The sequence below is a fragment of the Phasianus colchicus genome, chromosome 20 (assembly GCF_987193195.1).
Source record: "Phasianus colchicus chromosome 20, bPhaCol1.hap1.1, whole genome shotgun sequence".
NCBI classification, from domain to species: domain Eukaryota; kingdom Metazoa; phylum Chordata; class Aves; order Galliformes; family Phasianidae; genus Phasianus; species Phasianus colchicus.
Window position 1 is genome coordinate 4819956 of NC_143455.1, and position 20833 is coordinate 4840788.

At 45.6% G+C, this 20833-nt stretch overlaps 1 protein-coding gene across 11 annotated transcripts; it reads left to right on the forward strand.

The window, feature by feature from the left end:
* The first annotated feature begins 287 nt into the window (after nucleotides 1-287).
* On the forward strand, nucleotides 288-20781 carry EXOC7 (exocyst complex component 7). Of its 11 annotated transcripts, XM_031599094.2 has the most exons (22): nucleotides 288-472; nucleotides 962-1027; nucleotides 2033-2217; nucleotides 2812-2917; nucleotides 3453-3675; nucleotides 5164-5331; nucleotides 6356-6367; nucleotides 10068-10160; nucleotides 11134-11202; nucleotides 12476-12621; nucleotides 12878-13030; nucleotides 13712-13810; nucleotides 14383-14445; nucleotides 14771-14837; nucleotides 16427-16465; nucleotides 17517-17582; nucleotides 18259-18379; nucleotides 18768-18863; nucleotides 19170-19233; nucleotides 19736-19777; nucleotides 19959-20092; nucleotides 20531-20781. In XM_031599094.2, exons 1-22 carry the CDS (start codon nucleotides 413-415, stop codon nucleotides 20631-20633), a joined length of 2175 nt encoding a protein of 724 aa, XP_031454954.2. In that variant the 5' UTR covers nucleotides 288-412; the 3' UTR covers nucleotides 20634-20781. The 11 variants fall into 11 exon arrangements, with proteins under 11 accessions (XP_031454954.2, XP_031454947.2, XP_031454955.2 ...); XM_031599087.2 differs by lacking the exon at nucleotides 16427-16465; XM_031599095.2 differs by lacking the exon at nucleotides 6356-6367.
* The last annotated feature ends 52 nt before the right edge of the window (nucleotides 20782-20833 follow it).

Genomic DNA, 20833 nt, shown 5'->3' on the forward strand with positions numbered 1-20833 from the left:
CTGGTTTCCCACCAGGTGGCCTTTGGGATCCCCTCGTGTCTTTTAGGGCGGTCGCTGACGTTGGGGTCACTCTACACATCCTGGCAGAGAAAGGGTGCCACAGTGGGACGTACCACGCCCCTCCCAAGATGGCGGCGCAGACCGTACACCACACCCAAGGTGGCTGCCGATAATTCTTTTGCGCATGCGTTTTACACCCCCACCAACCGCACTCAAGGCGTCCGCGCACTAGCGCAGCTCTACTTCCGGCCCCTCTGCGCCGGCGGCCACTCTTTAGATGGTACTTTGCGTTTCTGCGCATGCGCAACGCCCCTTGCCTCTCCCAAGATGGCGCCGTGGCGGTGACCGGCCGGAAGCGGGCTGTGCGAGCGGGGTTCCTCTGTGGAGCGCGGCCCTGGCGCCCCGCAGCACGATGATCCCCACAGAGGAGATGTCGGCCCGCAGGAGGGAGATCGAGGGCAAGCTCAAGCAGGTGTGGCTGGGCCGGGGGGCCGCCGCGGGTCCTGTCGGTGCCTGGATGTGGGGTTGGGCCTGCAGCCTCAGCGCGTTGCCTCGGAGACGGGCCTGGTGCTCCGTGAGCCTCCACAGCTCTCCTGAGGGCCGGGCGGTGTCTGTGTGTCCTGGGGCCTTTCTGAGGGCTCGGTCTCACAGCCGCAGCTGGGCTGTGGGTGGAGGTGCGTGGTGCGAGTTGGGGTGGTGAAGGCTGTTGGATTTGTGCTGTGATTTGAGCGTGAGGCTCGTGGGCTCAGGGCAGCGGAGGGAAATGAGGATCCTTACGACCCCGCTCCTTGCACGGTGCTTCTCACGTCGGGTTGGGTGCTGCTTTCTCTCAAGAGGCGGCCTCTGATCAAGCACAGCTTGTTGCAGTGTCTAGCAAGACTTGTACAAACCCATGTGTGGTGTTTAGTGAACTGAATGCTCGGTGTTCTGAAATGAAAGCTGCTTTTTATTCTAATTGCAGGAAGAAGAAACTCTGTCCTTTATCAAAGAGAGTCTTGAGAAGAGCGACCAGCTCACAAAGAACATGGTGAGGAGCTCCTTGAAGTTCAGCCTTAATGTTGGATTGGCGTCTGTTCATCCTTAGGAAAACTGATTTCGAGGGTGGTATTTTACCTATCTGAAGAATACATGAATGCTTTTACACTCCCCAGGCTGGTTTCAAATCCATGCCTCCCTCCTAGGGAGGTGTGGGTGCAAAGTAAAGGCTTCATCTCCTTACAGTCTGTCCTTTCTCTTGGGGAGAGGTATTAATAGACCCCAAACTAATTTGTGCAACAGCATCATGTTCATAAAGGCTGGTCTTGTTTGGAATTTATTTGGTAATACTTTGCTTAAGAGGTAGAACGTAATTATTGCACTCTGGTTGGTGCTAGTAAGCCCTTAACTGACGCATAATATTCAGTTTTGTGTTCAGCAATTTAGAAAAGTCATAGAAGCACCACCAGATAAGTCTGGGAGATTCATCATAAGAGTGCATCTTGAAAGAATTGCATTTTGACCCAGAAGAGGTGACATTAAGACATCATCTGTGGGCTTGCTAAGGTTTTCCACAGTTCAGAAGTCACAGACCCTTTGGAAAAACAAATACTTACAATGTAGAAGAACTTTGTGCTGTACTGTGCCTTTCTGTTGTACTTCTCTGTTTTACATCTTAGTGTTGTGGAGCAAAGTGGCTGCCAGGTTATGCTTTTGTTGATCTCTTTTATCTAAGGCAACTCCAGGCATTTCCAGTGACTTTGGGTCTTGCTGTCAAGTAAAATTTTGCTCTTCCTTAGTACTGTTTTGGTATGTTTGCATGCTTTACAAATGTAAGGTTGGCCTATCTCTGACAGCAGATGATCTGTATTGTAATTTATTCATTAGGACATAGAAAGTTTAACAGCCTGCCTTAAGGAGCCATGGCAAATTTATATCAAGCCTGGAACAGAAGTGGGGCCTGAAGGTGCTTGATTGCCCTACTCTAGCTGTTAACCTGTAGTGTGAATTCATGCGGAGGGATGTCCTCAACTCTTTTGTCTCTCTTGGCATGTAGGTTTCTATCCTTTCCTCCTTTGAAAGTCGTTTGATGAAGCTGGAGAACTCGATCATCCCTGTCCATAAACAGACAGAGAATCTACAGCGCTTGCAGGAGAACGTGGAGAAAACCTTGTCCTGCTTGGATCACGTCATCAGTTACTACCATGTGGCTAAGGACACAGAGAAGATCATAAAGGAAGGGTGAGTTCAGTAGCTAGGTCTTGCTGGGGTGCTTCATCCTACCAATTTTTGGGGTAGTGGTAGGTGCTGACTCTGCACACTCAGTTTCCTTGTATCCTTCTCACGTTCCTTTTTCACCACTTGTCCCCCAGAAAACTTCCTGACTTCGCTTTCAGCAATCCTCAGAGGGCAGAATCTGTTCAGACTCTGCACTGATGTCTCTTCCAGATTTTACACTTGTGCTGCCATATGAAGCTCATGACCACTGTTGGCTTCTCTTCTTTCCTCTACTCTTTTCCCAGAAGTTCATTGTTCCCTGTCAGTGTTGTCACTGCCTCCATGATGAACTGAAGCTGTGCTAGGGCCTGCTTTCACATCCTAGGAGGGTGTGATGTCCCTCCTTTGGGGTGCTCAGTCATCAACACTTCTGTGCTTGCTGCATGAATTGGCTGTTCAGCTGTGGGGTTGAGTGGAAGCAAGACAGAATTCGTGAACTCCTTCTAGCTGGAGAGAAAATGATTGAATTTTTCCGTATTATTTTCATCCTGAGTCTGTCCTGCTGCTGACTTTGTATTTTCTTCCTCTGATCCTTTTTATTTTTGCTTTTATTTTTAGCCCCACTGGGAGGCTGGAGGAGTACTTGAATTGCATGGACAAAATCCAGAAAGCGGTGGAATACTTCCAGGACAACAATCCAGACAGCCCAGAGTTGAACCGTGTGGTAGGTTACAGGTCTGGAAGCTTACATGGGAGAGACAGGGACAGCCATAGCCCAATCACTTGCCCTCTTGCTGTGAGAGGCTGGTGGACTTGATGCCTGGTAAAGAAGGGGTTTGGGCACAGCTGAAAAAATGATTGCTTTGGTTTCTGTTTGAGTCTGAACCCAAGCAGCATTTCTGCTTGTGATATTTTGCTCTTTTCATGCTTTGTGCCATTAGGATTTCTAAAAGTATTCCCTGCATGCAAGATAGAGATGCTAGAACTTTCCCTCTGTGTAGCTCTTGTCAGCCCTTCAGTTGCTTGAGCAGTATGGGAGATCTTTTTCTATCCCACTTGTATACTGAGCGACTCCCAGGAATTTTTGTATGTAACTAAGTCGTTAAAAGTCTCTTAGCTACAGGCATTGGAGTTTGAAGCATGCAGTACTTGACAGTGATTAGAAACACTGCAGAAAGTGCAATCTCATGCAGAAAGACTTGTGAGTGACTGATTGCAGAAACCCTGTTCTTCTTCTGTCCTCTGCTGTTTTGTGCCAGAAATCCCTCTTTGAGAGGGGAAAAGAGTCCTTGGAATCAGAGTTCCGCAGCTTGATGACACGACACACCAAACCTGTCCCACCCATCCTCATCCTGGACCTAATCAGTGGAGATGATGAAATGGATACACAGGAGGAGATGTCACTGGAGCACCTCCCAGAAAGTGTCCTGCACGATGTCATCCGCATTTCTGGCTGGCTGGTGGAAAATGGCAGGAATCAAGGTTGGCAGTGCTGCGTGGTGTTCCCTTGTAGTTCTGTATTGAGTCAGTGCTCTCCCACTGAGCATCACCTGAGCAGGGTGTTGGATCTGCAATCATTGAGGAATATCACAAATGTGCAAGGCACTGATGACTTTCTCCCTTTTGTGAACTATTTAAGAGTAAACTGTTTTTAATTAAACATGACCAAAGAGGGCTATAAAAGCAGCACAGAATATTTTCTTCAGTCAATACACATCTTTCCTGTTTTGCAGCATCAGAGTTACCTACGTCCTTTTTGACTTTTCCCTACCTTTTACCTATGTCCTATTGACTTTTCCTTTGGTATGAAATGACTTTGTGGACCTGTTCTTTCACATATGTGCAGCTACTAGAACTACCCCCACTCCAGTGATTTAATTCTGAGTGAGGATTACTGTGCCAAGCAAGTATGACAAACAGCCTTAAAAGCTGCTTAAGAATTTTTCCATGATCAAAGGAAGCAACTGAAGTATATATGGCTCATTCTTATTAGGCAGTTTATGTTCTGCTTTCAGACAGTGAACCCCCCATTTAATCTCTGTGGGCCCTGAAACCTGAGAACTGTTTGAAGTCTTTCATGCTGGAAATGGAGTGCTTGAATCGATTTCAGAGTGTCTTGCATAAACATCTCCCATCAGTTCCAAAACTGATGCGCTCTTGGTCATGGCATGCATTTACTCTTAGGTGTGGTGGGAAGGTCTGAGTGAATACAGCAGAGGAAGCCTGTTTTTTAAGAAAATAGGGGATTTTTTTCCAGCTGTCACGTATCAACAGGACAGCAGCTGAGCCTGAAGCGTGGGCAGGTGGTTTGTATGCTGGAGTCAAATGCAAGAGACTCTTGAGGAATGGTTTCTAAGGGACTCAGGCTGGAGAAGAGGCAGGTTCAGGGTGTGGTAATGACAGGGAGAAGGAAAGGGGATGGAGCTGGAGGAAGAGTAAACAGGATGGAAAGGGAGAGCACTGTACCCCTGTACAGGGTTAATTGGCTTGTCCTCTGAAGCATCCTTCTGTAAGAAAGGCCTGGAAGTGATATGGTTGGGTCTGGTATGAGAGATGTGATAGAACACTCTGTGGCTTCTTGGTTACGAAGTCAACCTTAGAGCTGTGGCAGGACAAGAAGGGTTTCCTGTGGGAGTGGAGGATTCACAGGGTTTGCCTGGATTCCATTTCAGGTTTCACCATCTCTGTTCTCTATCTGTTTCAGTTTCTCTACTATGAGATAAAGAGACATCTGTTTCCTCTGTACTGTCATTGCTCTTGCTATTGAGTCTATTTGTATTTTAGTTTCTGCATTTGGAGTTGTTGGATTTGATATTCTGGGAGGGAAAAGTCCTTATTTAGTTTCCCACATCAACGCTGATAAAGTCCCCATTAGGCCACGTTGTTTCAGGAACATTTTTTTTCTTTTTTTTTTCTGCCATGTAGTGTTTCCTATTTGCTTATAATCCTGCTTCTACTTTGTCTCCTTAGATTTCATGACAGTGTACTTTCAAATCCGTTCTGTCCAGCTCGACCGCTCCATCAAGGGGCTGAAAGACCACTTCCGTAAGAACAGCTCTTCTACAGGGGTCCCGTATTCCCCTGCCATTCAGAACAAAAGGAAGGACACTCCCACCAAAAAGCCAATCAAGAGACCAGGTGAGTTCCTGAATGGGAGATCTCTGTACATTTTATCATCTTGCCTGTGTGTTTGACACACTTGTACAGGACCTCTTGCTGTTGAAGCAGATTCTGTGCACTTTCCCGGCAGGAGGAGGAATGGGATTTCAGAATAAGCACCTCTTCTCTGCCTTGGATTCATTCAATACTGAGATTACAGACCTTATTACTCAAGTCATTGGGTCTGTTCTCTGGGGTGGGTTCTGTGTACAGGGAAAGAACAGGCCATTACTTTAACAGAGAAGGTCAGTAAAAAGAGACCTGCGAGAGAAGGAAATTAATGTGATTTGACAACATTTGTCCTCAGCCTTGAAACGTGGAATATCTCCTGTCTTACAGCAAAATGGAAAACTCAGACCTGATAAAGCATATCACTTTGGTCACTAGTTATGAGTAAATAATTACTGTACTGTAGTAAGCTGAGAATTCATCAGGAGTTGAAGCAGGGACTAGGCAGGTGCCTACAAACAGGAGATCCAAAATTGTGCTAATCAAATTTTGAAAGTGTTGTTAAAGCTTTTGCCTCAGCCTGTCTGTGGCTCTTGAATTATTCTGCTTGCCTTTGTAATGGAGTTTTACTGAGTTCTCTGCAGCTGATGAGGCTGAGCGCTGTGTACTGCTCCAGCTGGAGTGTGGTGCTGAGGTTCTGGGCTCTGAAATATGCCATCTAGTGGGAGCATGGCTGGGAAGGTCAGCAAAAGCTGGCACGTGCCTCCCATGGCAAAGCAGTGATGCCATCCTTCTGTGTCTATCCCAGCACCTTGCTATCTCCAGAGTAAATAGGGATGGAAGTTAGAAAAGAATGGACTGTTGTGGGTTTGTTTAGTAAAATACTCTCTTCCAGTCCAGTATTTTTGCCATGTTGTCCAAATACTTCCCATGGGTTCAGGAAAATAAGAAATGTGGATAGGGAATGGGAATAGATGGGGTGGGGAGAGAGAGAGGAAAAAATACCCATTTTAATTGTGTTGTGTTTATTTTTATAATCCCGATGTGAATGCAGTCCTCATCCCAGGTAATGTATGTCTATGTGTGTATGTGCTGACTCTGGTGCTCGCTTTCTTCACTTCTGAATGGAGAGGCTTTGTTGGACCTCTTCGTGCTAAAGCAGAGGGTGTGCCTGGGATATTTGGAAAGGGAAAGCTGCCTTCAGAAGTCTGTACATCCAGAGATGCCCATCTGGTGCTTTGAAATCAATCTGTGCCATTGCTGCTGTGCCCTGGAGCTGTTCCTGAGAGCTGATGTGTGAGTTGCAGTCGGTGAATGCAGGCAGCATTTTAACAGATGCTCCCTGTCAGCAGAGAACTGCCTGACAAAGGGATGTCTCACAAGTCACTTGACATTCCTATGGAGCTTTTAAAACTGTTCTTTAGTATTTTTTTTAAATGAGTCTCAAATCTTGGGTGTTTACACAGTGCAAGAGCAGTCCACATAAGCTTTTGTTTTCTACAGACAAGGCTCCTCCAAAATGGATGCATTTGGACATCCAAAATACCTCAGCTGTAAACTTGCCAAGAGGTTTGGCTTCTCAGTTTAATCACAGCTTGTGAGATGGGTCAGGTAGCAGTCGCAGAGCACAGTCTGAATGTACTCACAGCTGACAGTGTATGAAGGACAGAGCATTTCAGATGATCTACTGGGGATGCTGTCAATCTCAGCGATTGTCTTCTGTGAACAAAGACAGAAACCAGACTGTGGCTCTTGAAGGGCAGGAGTGGTTAAACCTTATAGGACACCCATCTCGTGTGGCACTAAATTGTAATGAAATGAAATGAGATAGCTTGAAGATTATCTTTCCTTACTAAGATTCACCAGTATTTCTGCAGTTCTGTCAGCTTTCAAGGACAGCTCCTGAGGTGAAACTCTGATATTCTTTCCACATTGGTACAGTGATTCTCTTAATAATAATATTCATCTGATGGCATTTGATTCACCTGATTTTAGCTTTTGTTCAATTACAGGCAAATAATTTAGTTTTTTTTTTCTGTGCTATTGTTTTAGTAAGGAAAGTCCCACGAAACTGTGTTTTAGGTGAGGGGTTTTCTCACTGTTTGAACAAGAGAGTTGATTTCCTTGATCCTCAGGGAAACGTATCCCAGTGCACACCCCAATGCACACTTTAACCTGTTGCAGGGGGTCAATAACAAACTAAATCTGATGTTCTATAACCTTTTCACCCACAGAGCAAAGTGGAAGGGAGGTTGCAGCTAAAGGGAAAGTGAGGTATTAGGAACAGAGTTACAAGGCAGAAATATCCCCCTTCCCCAGGCAGCGTGTTGGACTCTGGAGAACATACTCCATGTCCTTGCATTGTGTCAGAGAGTCTTCATCTCCATCACTGTTTCATTTGTTGGTATACCCTGCATCGTCTCCTCTTGTTAAAGCATGCAATTAGAAGCACCTCCAGCAGTCAGATTTTTAAAGCCAGATCATCTCCTCTGATCTGAGACTTGCCAAGTTGAGTTGGAGGAACCTCTGTTTTTTGTTATTTATTTTTTTATTATTTTTAAAGCAGTTTGCTGGGAGCTCTTTCCCACTTTGCTTCCTTAGCAGCTCGGTTTTACCTAGCAGCAGGGTGCTACCTGAAGACAGGCTGTGTGCAGGCTTTGTGTGGCAGAATAAAGAGACTGTTCCTGCTTCCCATATTGATCACTGCCTGGCTGGAATGTGATGCTTTCATTAGTAGCTGAAATGCCATCCCATTTGGTCTGAGAGCTGCCTAACAAGGGAAAGCAATCATGGAACAAAAGCATTTGTTTTGCACTAGAATCCATTAAAGGCTAATGACAACGCTAAGTAAGAGGGATATGGCAGCACTGAAGTGATGTCTACAAACATTTAGGGTGTGTTATTGTTCTTATGTAAATGAAGGCAGAGGTGTTTCAACTCTCACCAGAGAGGAAACCATGGGGTTGAGCTGTGGAGTAGTGTCCTAACATCCCTGCGAAGGGAGATCCTGCTGGCAGCAGCAGTAGTAATGTCTGTTTGATTTTTAAACCAAAAACAAGGTTTCTGAATGTAGCTAGGGATGAAATGGGAGAGTTGGGTGTGAAAAGCCTCAGGAGGCTTGGAAGAAGTGATGTTCTTCCCTCTCACTTGATCATATGGAAAAAGCTCAGAGTGAATCCATCAGCACAAGGTCATGAGTCGTTCTGCTTGCCTGGTGTGGGTCTAGAGTTTTCCTGTTAGCCTAATGTGGTTTACAGATGGATGTTCTCCTTCTGTTTATTGTAAACAAGCATGCATGTTCTCCTGTTTATTGCAAGCCCTGGAGAGGCACCTTGGCAATTCACTGGGAACCTCTGTCCCATTGCTGTGCTGCTCAGATTGAGATGCCATATCTGCAAGATGTGACGGTTCCATCAGCCTGCCACACACCTGGTCAGTGTGTAGGGTTAGGATTAGGGACTGGAGAGCAAGAAAGCACAGAGCCCCAGTGTGATGGGTGTTGCAGAGGAGCTGGCAAAGGAAGATGAACTGTGCCAGAAGGTCTCAGTGTAGGGTCCTTTTCAAGATGGGTGTTGGAACTGGTCAGTGTCTGGAGAGACTGCAGTGCCCTGTGATCCTGTGCCTCAGGGCACAGTTCTGCAGTGTGCTCTTGTTTTTCCTCTAGGATTAGCTGTCTTCAGCTTCTGGCAGTTGGCACTCATTTCCTGCCTGCACTATGTTTAACATTTACTGGTGGATGCAGGCATTTTCTGCATGTTTGAAGTATTTATTGCTTTAAAATAGAGGAATGATTCTTAGTGTTGTTGGCAGCCCCATTTTTATTTCTTTGATCCTCTTTCATTTACTCAGCCCATTTCTGTTTCATCTTTTCCTATGGAGAGTCCTTCTGCCTTTCTAAAGCTTTCTGTTCCCTGTTGTGCAGGCAAAGGTGAAGCTCTGCTGTGGGAGGATGTCCATGTGCTTATGATAATAGTAGCTTGTTGCATGACCACTAACCTTTTAATGTGGAAACAGTGCTTGGTTTTTGGTTGTCCCATTAATGCTTTTTTTGTGTATGCTTTCTAGCTGTATAGCAGTACCAGCTTTTGTTCAGTTGTCTGTTTTTTATTTGTATGTGTTAAATACAAATCTTTTAACCCACTGTTGTTTTTTTTTTCCCATGGTTTTAATTGATTTGAGGTTCCTTTAGAAGAGAAGTGTCTTGGGGATTAGGGTGACTTAATACCAGTTAGACATGGGTGGGCAGCATCCAGTATTCTGGGAATTGCTGCTGCAATTGCTCTCTCGAGTCCAGAGGTTGTCACTCTTATCGCTTCCTGGAATGCCAGAGATCATTCCTTGTCTTGGCTGTGGGGATCTGTATTGAGCATGCTCAGAAAATACCACTCAGGAGGGCACCCCTTCCTGCAGCTCTGAGGATGAGCTGTGTTTGTGGCTCTGGGAGCACACAGTGCCATGCTGGATGGAAATTGTCCACGCCGCAGCTCAGGGGAGGTTCAGCTGCAAAACAGCCGTGTGTGTTCTGTAGCCTTGGCTGAACTTCATATCCTCCCCTTGAAGAAGGGAGACAACCTGAAAACACCATTATGTCAGCATGTTTGGACATGAGTTTTGGGTTCTTCACATACTGAGCATGCTCATTGGTGCCCAGCATCCTCTCGCTGGGCCCAGGTGACAGCTGCTGGTGAAGGGCTGGTGTTCTGGGTTTGTTTTCTTTCACTCATTTTCTAGGTCTTCTTGTCTCTTCTCTCTGGCTCTGGTGACAGGCACGATCCGTAAGGCTCAGAACCTTCTGAAACAGTACTCTCAGCATGGTCTAGATGGGAAAAAGGGGGCCTCTAACCTCATTCCTATGGAAGGTAATCACAGCTCAAGCTACTTCACCTTTGAGCTTCTCTGTGTTATCAGCCTTGCTTTTCCAGGTGGGGCTTCCATTAGCCAAGTGCTTGGTGGACAGCATCATAAGTAGTGCTATACCTGGGGAACTGGGGAGGTAGTGGAGGGCCAAATTAGGTCTCTGAATGGAATGAATAAATTTCAAAGTCTCTGTAGACATTAGTGTAGATGGAGAAGAATCTTACCTTAAAGCAATCAGTCCATCGTGGGAACGTGGCTAATGGAAGCTCTGCTCTGATGACATCTGCCTGTGGTGTTTCTGTTCTGTTCTTTTTGCCTGGACTTCGAGACATTCAGTTTCCTAGTGACCTTTCCAAACCTGATGTAGAAGTGTTACACCACAGTGAGCCCAATGCATCATCTGTGAAGACCTGCCTACACAGTCTTCTTCATATTCCAATCTCCTGTGTGCTCATAGCTGTCTTATCAGAGAGGGAAGGTCACTTGCTTCAGAGCATCTGTAAGACCTTTTTTAACTCCTGCTACATATTCATTTGAAATAGATCTGTTCAACACCTACTTTATAGTCTACTGGGTCCCAGACAGTGACTAGAATCACTTACTGGGGAAAAAAGTTCTCAGTGCTGAGCAGGAGATGGGCTTTGAGTTTGGTTTGTGATGATTGTGGGTACAAATTGGACTTCTGGTGCCTACTATTCAGTTCAGAGCTTATGACTCTGAGGAGGTTCAAGCAACACCTATGGCCCAGGAAATGATTGAACTCTCACTTCTCATCAGGTTTCAAAGGGTTGCTATTGCTACATAGCCCCATACAGGGATTTGGTTAGGTAGCATTCCTGGGACTGTGTAGGGAAAAAATGTGGATCAGATGAAATAAGCCAAGCTTGAAGCAGCTTCCAGCCAGTGTGAGCATCCATGCTGTAACCACCCTGGATAAATTGCGCCTTCTGTTTGTGCCGGCTGACATCTCACTAGGTCATGAGCATGATTTACGAGTTAAACACCTTTCCGATACCCTGAGCGACAAGCATGGGCCGGTTGCTGGTAAGTACCATGTTGTCACTTCATAACAAGCTGGCTAACATCCCTTCTTTTCAGCATGTTTCACAGTAGTTCTCGTAGCCAGTGGCTGTTCATCTACGTGGTAGTCCTGGAGCATGGGCCTTTTCTGGCTGTGAAGCTCTGGCTCTTCTCAGTAGAATTCACTCCTACTAATTGCACACAGCCCAAACCCTCAGACAGGGGACCCCAGTTTTGCCTGAGCAAAGGCTGATGGACACTGTGCAGAGGGGCTCTTTCGTGTAGGTAGCTACTGGCTTGGTTAGTGCTGAAGTGCAGCAAACAGGGATCACATGTGGCATGTAGCACACCGTAGGCCATGTGTAATAGCACACCACATTTACTTGTCACTTGCTGACCAGAACTTTTAAAAGATCATACTGAGGTGCCTGTCAGTGTTGGTTCTTTCTCCATCTACAGTTGCTGATGCTGCTGGCAGGAAGGAGGCAGCAGCCTGAAGCTTAGAGAAGGCCTCTCTGCGTTAATTTTGCTGTTCTGTAGTGGTTACTACAGGAATATGAGTAATGCAGGATGATTTGAGTCCATTTGTGTCTGTCCTGTTGACAAATCCAGCTCGTGGCTGGCATGAGTTGTGTCTTACTGGCACTTCTTATGCCTACCATATAGGTTCCTTGCTGGGTCTTGAGATATTCATATGCCAAGAATTTGAATATTCACATTTGTGTCTAACGTTTTTTGGCAGATACCTCACCTAACTGTGCCTATATTCCTGCTTCATAGGAGTTAGTCATCCTTCTGCCTGTTGTTCTCTTTAGTTACTGCCTATGTGAAGAGGCTGTCTTCCAGTACAGCCTTGATTTCCCAGAAATGCTGATGCAGTATGACAGTTCTTCATCTACCTGACGAATGGAGATAAGGAATTCTAAAAATACGAGGAGAGGCATTGAATAATTCACCTCAGACATTCCTTAGCTTAGTACTCTGTGTTCAAGCCCTTGTTTAATTTTAGTTTGCATCCCAGAAGAGCTTCAAACTTGCCTTCTGTCACGAGGCTGAGAAGAGCTGGTGTTATCCTGATGTGTCATTTTCCTGAACCACAGATGACTCTGCATGCCTCCTCTGGGGTTGCAGAGCTTTCCATGCACAAACCAAGGGGGTACCAGGACAGGCACAAAGGCAGAACTTCTTGTTTAAGAAGAACCGTGTGCTTTTTGTGTAATCCAAGGCTTTGGAGTGAGCAGAGCTGCTGGAAGCTCAGTGCAGATTTGGTTCTCTTAAAAACATCTTGCCCTTACAGGGAGGGATGATGTGTTCGACATCGAGATCGATGCGTATATTCACTGTGTGAGTGCCTTTGTCAAACTGGCCCAGAGTGAGTACCAGCTCCTGACAGAAATCGTCCCAGAGCACCACCAGAAGAAGACTTTTGATTCACTCATCCAGGTCAGTTGGGCCTCTCCCCTTAGTATCTCTTGTAAAGAATACATACAAATTCTTTTTTCCTTCTTGTTCGTTATGAGGATGTGGATTCTTCCATCTGCTGTGGGTGCCCAAGAGCACCAGCACAGCTAATGCTGTCCTCCTGGACCTGTGCAGGAAACCAGCTAAATTTACATGCTTGATGGTATCCTCTGTCGAGCTCCTTGTGCTGGTTGGACAGAAGTCACTGCTTACTTCTGACTGACTGGCTTTGTTACAGGAGTCATTAGATAACTTGATCATGGAGGGCGATAACATTGTCTCAGCAGCCCGGAAAGCCATCATCCGACACGACTATTCAGCTGTGCTCACCATCTTCCCCATCCTCAAGCACCTCAAGCAGATGAAGCCAGAATTTGACCAGGTCTTGCAGGTGAGTACAGTGAGAGTGAAGACAGTCGTATGACTTGGGTTTTCTGGAGAGTTTTGAAAGAGGTGACTACAGTGGCTTTGCACAAAGCAGTGCCACCTCCTTCGGCATAGCTGCACCTGTTACTCCCATTGTTGCTTCTTTCTGTGATGCTGGGCCAGCACTTCTCAGCAGGAGTTGTATCTCCTTTGTCATGACTTGGTGATGGACTATCTACATTATTTTGTAGCATACACAACCACTGCATTGTTTAATCTGACACTGTACTGTTGAGCTTAGTTTAAACTGTGCTTGCTGACATCTGGACCATCACCTCCTCTGAGGAGAGCCTGCTTGGACCATGACACAAGGTACTCCAGGTATCAGATATGGCATCCAGGTTTAGCAAGGCTCTTTTCCATCTCCTTCCAGCTGGAGCTGATGACTGATTCACCAGCCTGCTCTGTTAGGTACTGCACAAGAGGAAATACAAGAGGGAGCAAGTCCTGGATGTCATTAATGTCACAGCATCTTCCTCTGCTGTCACACCAAAGAATGCAGTATTTCACTCATTGTTGATTAGGGCTATAAATATTCTTTTGATATGTGGTGAATGAGATGATTGAGTGTGGGGGAAAGTGAAGGATAGGTGCTGGACAAAGGCTCAGATACTGCTTTCTCTGATCTGTTATGGGACTATTTCAGGGAACTGCAGCAGGCACAAAGAACAAACTGCCAGGGCTGATCACTTCCATGGAGACAACTGGTGCGAAGGCACTGGAAGAGTTTGCTGACAACATTAAGGTAGGATTACCTTCACCGTTCTCTCTACCAAGACAAGCAGGTTTAGAAAGGGAGGGTTTTATGAGCAGAACTCCTAGCTGAGCTTTTCACTTTCCATGAATGAGACCACCTACTTTCTGACTCTAAAGCAGGGCTCTGCTTGCTGGATTGTATTGGAGGGTCAGCTGCGAATACTGAGCGCTGGCTGCTGGTTTCAAATACAAGAGGCCTCCACAGATATTCAAGTCAAATCTCAGAATTTAATCCTGTTTGAAAACAAAGGAAAATTTCTGACTTCAAAAGTTCTGGAGTATTCAGGCTAAACTGTCCCTTTGTCAGGTGGGATTTGATCAATGCAGTGACCTGTAAGTGAGCTGAGCTTTTGAGGGTCATGCCCTTAACAAAGCCCTGTGATCCAGAGCTGCTCAGGAACAATGTTTACTGAGCACCAGAAGGTGGCACTGTGAGAGACAAGGATGGAGGTGCTGAGAGGCTAAATGAATGAGCATACAGCCCGCTTGCAGCAGCAGTTATATTGTGGATGCCTTCAATTTCCTTATGTGTTCACCATATGTCTCTCTCTTTCTTCTTAGAATGATCCAGACAAGGAGTATAACATGCCAAAAGATGGGACAGTTCATGAACTCACCAGCAATGTATGTGATGATGATTTGAATCGTTCGTAGTCAAAAACAGCCTATGAAAAGGTTTTAGAAAGAGCAGCAGGGAAATTTCTGGTTTTAAATTAAGCTGTCTTGGTGTTAGAAGGGCAATTAACCAGCTTCCTTGGAAAAAGTACCTAATTACTCGTTCTAAGATGTGATGTGATTTTGTAGGTAAAACCCAGCAACTCAAAAGAGCATAGTAATCTGTTTTTTGAAGGCTTTTGAGTAAGAAGAGATGTGTTCCTTCACGATCCTTAATAGCAGAGGATAAAAGCAATTGACTCTGTGTTTCCTAACTTCCCTTTCTCTCCTCCAGGCCATCCTTTTCCTACAGCAATTGTTGGATTTCCAGGAGACAGCAGGTGCCATGCTGGCATCTCAAGGTACATGCATGAGGATTATTTGGGCATGCAGTTCCTTTCCCAAATCACCTGGACATGTTCCCTAAAAAGATCAAATGTCTGTGTGCACTGTGAACTTGTTCTCCTCCTGTCCTTTGCCTTATGGTGTGTCCTGTCCTCCAATCTGCCATGACCATATAGTTGTTTTTCTGGAGAACTCCAAGGTATGCAGAGTGTTTCCATGCTGGCCTTCCACATTTCCACATGCTCTTATCAGGTACTTTTCGGATTGATAATGTTGTAGTATTGAGAGAGGATGTCTTAGACATTTAGCTCTAAATCTGACACAGAACCAATTCCCTGTGACTATAATGAGCAAGGTCCACCTCAGTTAGCTGTATCCAGGTTATAAGGTGATGAATTGCCTTCTTTCTCTGCCACATTCTCTGATCAGAGTACAACAACAGTAGCAAGAACAGTCTCCTCGGTGTCCAGCCACTATCAGGTTGGGACTCCTCAGCTATTCATGTGCTGTGAAAAGTTACCAGTGGGAAAAGTTTTAGCTCTGCTCTTGAGGTTGCTAAAGATACTAGTTCCAAAAGGAAGTACGTGTACTGGAAGCTGAGAGTACTGGCCTAGTGTAACCATGCTGAGGATGCTGCTGCTTATCAGCTAGAGCTTGACTCCTGGTTCTGTGCAGAACAGCAGCTCCCAGCTCTGTAGTGAGCCCTTGGCCTAGACAGAGCTCATGCTATCAAATAGGCCAGAACAGAGCAGGCTGGTGAGGTGCAGAACTGGAGCACAGCACAGGATATCATCAGTTCATGTCAAGGCTGTTCTCATTTTGAGTTTCATTTTGAGTTACGGAGTTTTAGTCAAGTTCTGGTTCCTGTTCTAGTGACCTGACATCACCTCTAGACAGAGCATCATCAGATCAGAGGAATTTGTGAATATTCACTTTTATTAACAGAGGCATCTGCTCTGGGATGGTGAATTGCACCCGAAGGTGCTTCTCTAATGACACTTTCCAGTTGCTTGCTCAGATGTGGATGTCTGGAGTTGGGTCTGAAAGTTCTCATAGTGATCCCAAATGATGGGAAATGCATGCATTTTTTTCTGCAGCGTTCCCTTTAAGTAGTAATAACAAGAGCAAAGCTTGTCAGTTAAATGCAGTGACTCCAATCTGATGCTTTTACTGCAGGGCCTTGTATAACCACGCAGAGGTAGGGTGGGATGGTTTTACTTAACTTCTTGGAAAGGTTACGTGGGCCATGCAGTTCATTTCAAGGCCCAGTGAAGTGCTGCTGATGTATGAGAAGGCTTTTTTTTGTCTCAAAAGTTAGCTTGAACTGACAAGGTGTCTTGCTAAATGCAAACAATGACAATACAAACCATGTCTCTAGCAGGGGAAGGAGGTTAGATTCAGCCTTTTCTCCATTATTTCCAGCTCCATTTGTGGCCTTGGAGGGACTCCTGCCTGCTGTCTTGTGTAACTGTCTGTGGCTGCTTTGTGTTAATATCTGCTTAGTTCTCAAAGGGAAGGTGGTCTCTAACCTGTGTTTTTGCACTTTGCATTTCTTTTTCTCTCTCCTCCCTCCCCTTTTCTCTCTGCTCTGCCTTAATCCTTTTAGTTCTTGGGGACACATACAATATTCCTCTAGATCCCAGAGGTAAGCAGACTTACCCTCGCATACCCACTTATATTGCCTTGGACACTTGTGATGTATGTTAATTCTTTGTTCTCCAGGAGTGATAAATTAACACATAAAAGGGGGAAAAAAAAAAAAGGGAGAGAGACACAATTGAAAAGGGAAAAAGGGAAGGGGAGGGTAAGTAACTCTTGCCAATGGGCTGGAGAGAATAGAGCTTGTCACCTGCAGACAAAGAGGGATGCCGCATGAGCTGAAACAGGCTAAAGGCACTCTCATGGCACTGAGTCTGTTTGGCATGGGTAGCAAATTGGCCCAGCTGGTGTCATGCCTTATCCTATGTGTGCTTGGTTCCTCATTGTCCAACTCCTGGCAACAGGAACCCTGAGGCCTTTCCCATGGGGTGCTTACAAGATCAGACCACCCGAGCTAGGCCTGGCTGCCAAACTGTCTGGTGGGGAAGGAGGAGATAGCTGCCCTGTATGACCCAAGCCTACAGGCCTTCAGGGGCAGAAAGCCATCCCTCTGGTGCACAGACAGAGGGACGCGTGCCAGCCCACAGTCACTGCTTGCCTATGAGCAGGTGTTCATGCTGGTGTACTCTCTTGTGCAGAGCCAAGCAGGCCCTGTCAGCAACTGTGGGAATGGCTGAAACTTTCCAGAGCTCTTCTGCTTGTTTCAGTTACTGTGTGCTTGCTGTTAACAGCTCCAGCTCGTTTGTTCTCTGCCTGCAAATTGCTGTTGCTTAAAACCCTGTTTTGGGCGATAGGGAAAGGAAGGGGAGAATGTGCTTCTAATCAAAAAAGTGGAGAGTGTCCTCTGAGCACGAGGGAAAGGTTTCTGCCTTCTGAAAGGTGCTCAGCACCTGATGCAGATGCAAGGATCATCCTCACCCTGGATAATCCACTGATGATCATCACTGAAGCAGGGAGCTAATTTCACTGTTGACAGGAGCTCAGCACTAATTCCATAGCAACAGGGAAGGGGCTTGCCTGCATAGAATCAGGCTGGCTACATGTGCCCTCCTCTTTCCCATTGCATGTTAACTGGCCCGAGACTCTTTTCTTTTCAGAAACCAGCTCTTCAGCTAGTAGTTACAGTTCGGAGTTCAGCAGGCGGCTGCTGAGTACCTACATCTGTGAGTACTCTGCACATCTTCCCACATTTGCACGGGCTGTTTTTCATTTGATTTCTTGGGTGAAGAGCACTCTCCACTCTGTGATCTTTCCATGTTTGAGCTGGAGTATTATGCAGAGGTTGGATAGAAATAGTCAGACTGGGTGCTTTTTCCTGTTACAATTAGACAAGACAAAGTACAATGCAGAATTTCATTTTGCTTTTATTATCAGTTTGCCTTAAACTATTTTCACACTGTTCTTTGGGCTTCTAGTCCTGCCTAAGTGCAGGAGGGTCTCTGTAAAATCTCAGTTTTCTGTTTAACAGTAAAATGTTCAGGTGAATTCACAGTACTGCCTTGTGGTGATCTGCTGTAATGGTGGTCAGGTCTGTCAGGTTCCCTGAGATGAACCTGTGTCATGGTGAGGCTGAGCCTGACCACCCATACTGGACCTGGAACTTGCTCTGTGTTGCCAGCTGCAACCAAGCACTCATTCACTAGGAGGTTTTGGTGCCTTGCTGAGGAAAGATCTGTGTAAAGCTTGTCGGATTGCTAGGTAGAAATGCTCATACCCTTGTCTGTACATTTAGTTGAGGCTGTGCTATTTGCTTTGCTGTGGATTCCCAGGAACAGCACAAAGCACTCTGAATTTTCAGTAACAAGAAGTCTCACTGCAAAACTTTTCGTCTTCTTTAAGGCAAAGTGCTGGGCAACTTGCAGCTTAATCTTCTTAGTAAATCCAAGGTTTATGAAGACCCAGCTTTGAGTGCCATTTTTCTGCACAACAACTACAACTACATTCTGAAATCTCTGGAGAAGTAAGTATGTATTGCAGTTAATCTCTCTGAAGTCTAGGCTGATGTTAAGCACAGTTTTCAAGCAGACTCTGGTGTATTGAGTGCGTTTACTTGCACGTCTGTCCCAACTCTGCTATATTGCATTCTTGAAGCTGCCCTTTTGAAACCTTTGCCCTACGTATAAACATTATGTTACACAAGAGTGGAAGATGAAAGCATCAGAGATGCCTTATGTTGCAGAGAATCCTTTTATCTTGAGAGGATTGACAGTGTTGCTTTGGAAAGCAACTTGGAGTAGCTCCTGTCTCCCAGTTTGTGCATTTCAAGGTCCCTTTACAGTAAAAAGGCACAGATTTTGCTGATAGCAGCTGGCTTGTGTGTTTCCTCATGTTTTCTGTTCTTGTTCCAGGTCTGAGCTGATCCAGTTGGTAGCTGTGACACAGAAGACAGCTGAGAGGTCTTACCGGGAGCTCATTGAACAGCAGATCCAGACCTACCAGCGCAGGTCAGGTGGCATCCCCTCTCTTCTTCCTTCAGTTCTGTCATAGTTTTTTAAGAGCTTCTTAAAAAACTCTACCAGTGCTGGTAGAGGGTGGGAGAGATTCACCTAAAACAGAAACTAGTCTGAAACTAAACCCAAATATTCTGTTTTCCAAGCAATTAGTATAACTTAGAAACTGGTCACTGTGGAAGACTTTGGTAGGTGCTTAATCCAATTTGGCCTTTGTGTCATGGATGAGAGCATAATAGCTCTGGTGAGGTATTACTAACTCTTCCTCTTTGTTCTTTTCCCATCTCATCTTGAATTCAGCTGGTTAAAGGTGACAGATTACATCTCGGAGAGAAATCTGCCTGTCTTTCAACCAGGAGTGAAGGTAAGAGGATGGGCAAGGGTGATAGAAACTGCCAGAATCTTGTCCTTTCTCATTTTCAAAAATTCCCAGAAACCTTCATTATATCTCATACCAATATTGCTGTGTGGAGTGAATACTGTGTCTGGGACAAGATAGGGAACAGCACTGCCTTCTAATGTCCCCTGTCCAGATTCACACAAGTCTTTCTGATTTCTGCCTCAAGTCTTTTCACTTGAGCAAATGCTGCTATTTTGGATTTGCAAAAGCTGGATACCTTTCCTTAGGAGGGACTCAAAGCATAAGGAAGTCTATTTTTATGCCTGTTCTGGCTGAAAATTACCCTCTTTAAAACATACTTCAAATGAAAGCCAGTTGCTGTATGTAGGGTGCACTGCTCACTGCAGCTTTTTCTCCTCCCTGCTTTAGGAAAAGTTTGAGCTAAATAGGTGGGATTTCACTTGGATGGGGAATTTGTGGGCAAGCTGTGATGTTGAATTTTTACTTCTTTCCCTCCTTGTTGCAGCTCAAGGATAAGGAGAGGCAGATGATAAAGGAACGCTTTAAGGTAAGGAGGCATGAGATGGCATAAGAACATTCCATGGTTGACTGGGACAGAGAAACAGGGGTAGAACTAAGATCTGCCTGAGGAGGAGGGCTGTCCAATGGAGATCACCAATGGAGGGAAAAAATACTGCAATAGAGACAAAATTGCAGTTGGGACACTCACTAAGTTTTATTTTGGACAGGGCTTTAATGATGGGCTGGAGGAGCTGTGCAAGATCCAGAAAGCCTGGGCAATCCCAGATGTGGAGCAACGGGACAAAATTCGCCGGGCACAGAAAACCATTGTGAAAGAGACCTATGGTGCCTTCCTGAACAGGTGAGAACCTCTTGCAACATTGTCATCTCTCCTGTGCATTTACCGAGGTTTTTGGGGCCTGGGCTAGCCAGAGGTAAGGCACTCTTCTAGTCTCCTGTCTTAACTTTTCTATCTTGCACATTAAAATGTCCCTCAGGGGAAGTTCTATTAGTTGTCAGCATTTGCTTGTCACCCTGATTCCTTGCTCAGTGAGTGCAGGTGTTGTAGTTAGCACAAAGCTTTGAGCCACTTTAGATTGTTCGTGTCAACCTCAAGAGACCCATTGTAGATATCCTGTCAGATTGAAGTGGAACATGCTGGAGTGGAGCTGATTTCTCTGGCAGAGGAAGGGTACAGGTGGGAGCAGCCTCACTCAGTGTGGAGAAGAGGAGGTGAGAGTTAATAGGTCTTTTGCTCTGTTCCATTTGCTTGCTACCTGGGGGTTGTTTTCCTTTACAGGTATAGCAACGTGCCCTTCACCAAGAACCCTGAGAAGTACATCAAATACCAGGTCGACCAGGTGGGAGAAATGATTGAAAAGCTGTTTGACACATCAGCATAAAACTACAGCTTGTACTCTTCAGCTGCCAAGTACAAGTCAGTGCTCTTTCAGCAACCTCTGTGACTCCCTTCCCCTCTCCCCTGCCCCATTGTTGTGGGCAGGGTGTTATACTTGTATTTATCAGATTTATAAACCTGTGGAAACACAACCTCCTGTCTGCCTTTGCCGCCTTCTTTGGATACTGAGCAAATACTGAAGAT

Coding starts and splice junctions, on each gene's coding strand:
- EXOC7 (XM_031599094.2), top strand. CDS start 413: ATGATCCCCACAGAGGAGATGTCGGCCCGCAGGAGGGAGATCGAGGGC. Junction 14,838..16,426: donor TGCCATGCTGGCATCTCAAG/GTACATGCATGA, acceptor TAATCCTTTTAG/TTCTTGGGGACACATACAAT. Junction 18,864..19,169: donor ATCCAGACCTACCAGCGCAG/GTCAGGTGGCAT, acceptor TCTTGAATTCAG/CTGGTTAAAGGTGACAGATT.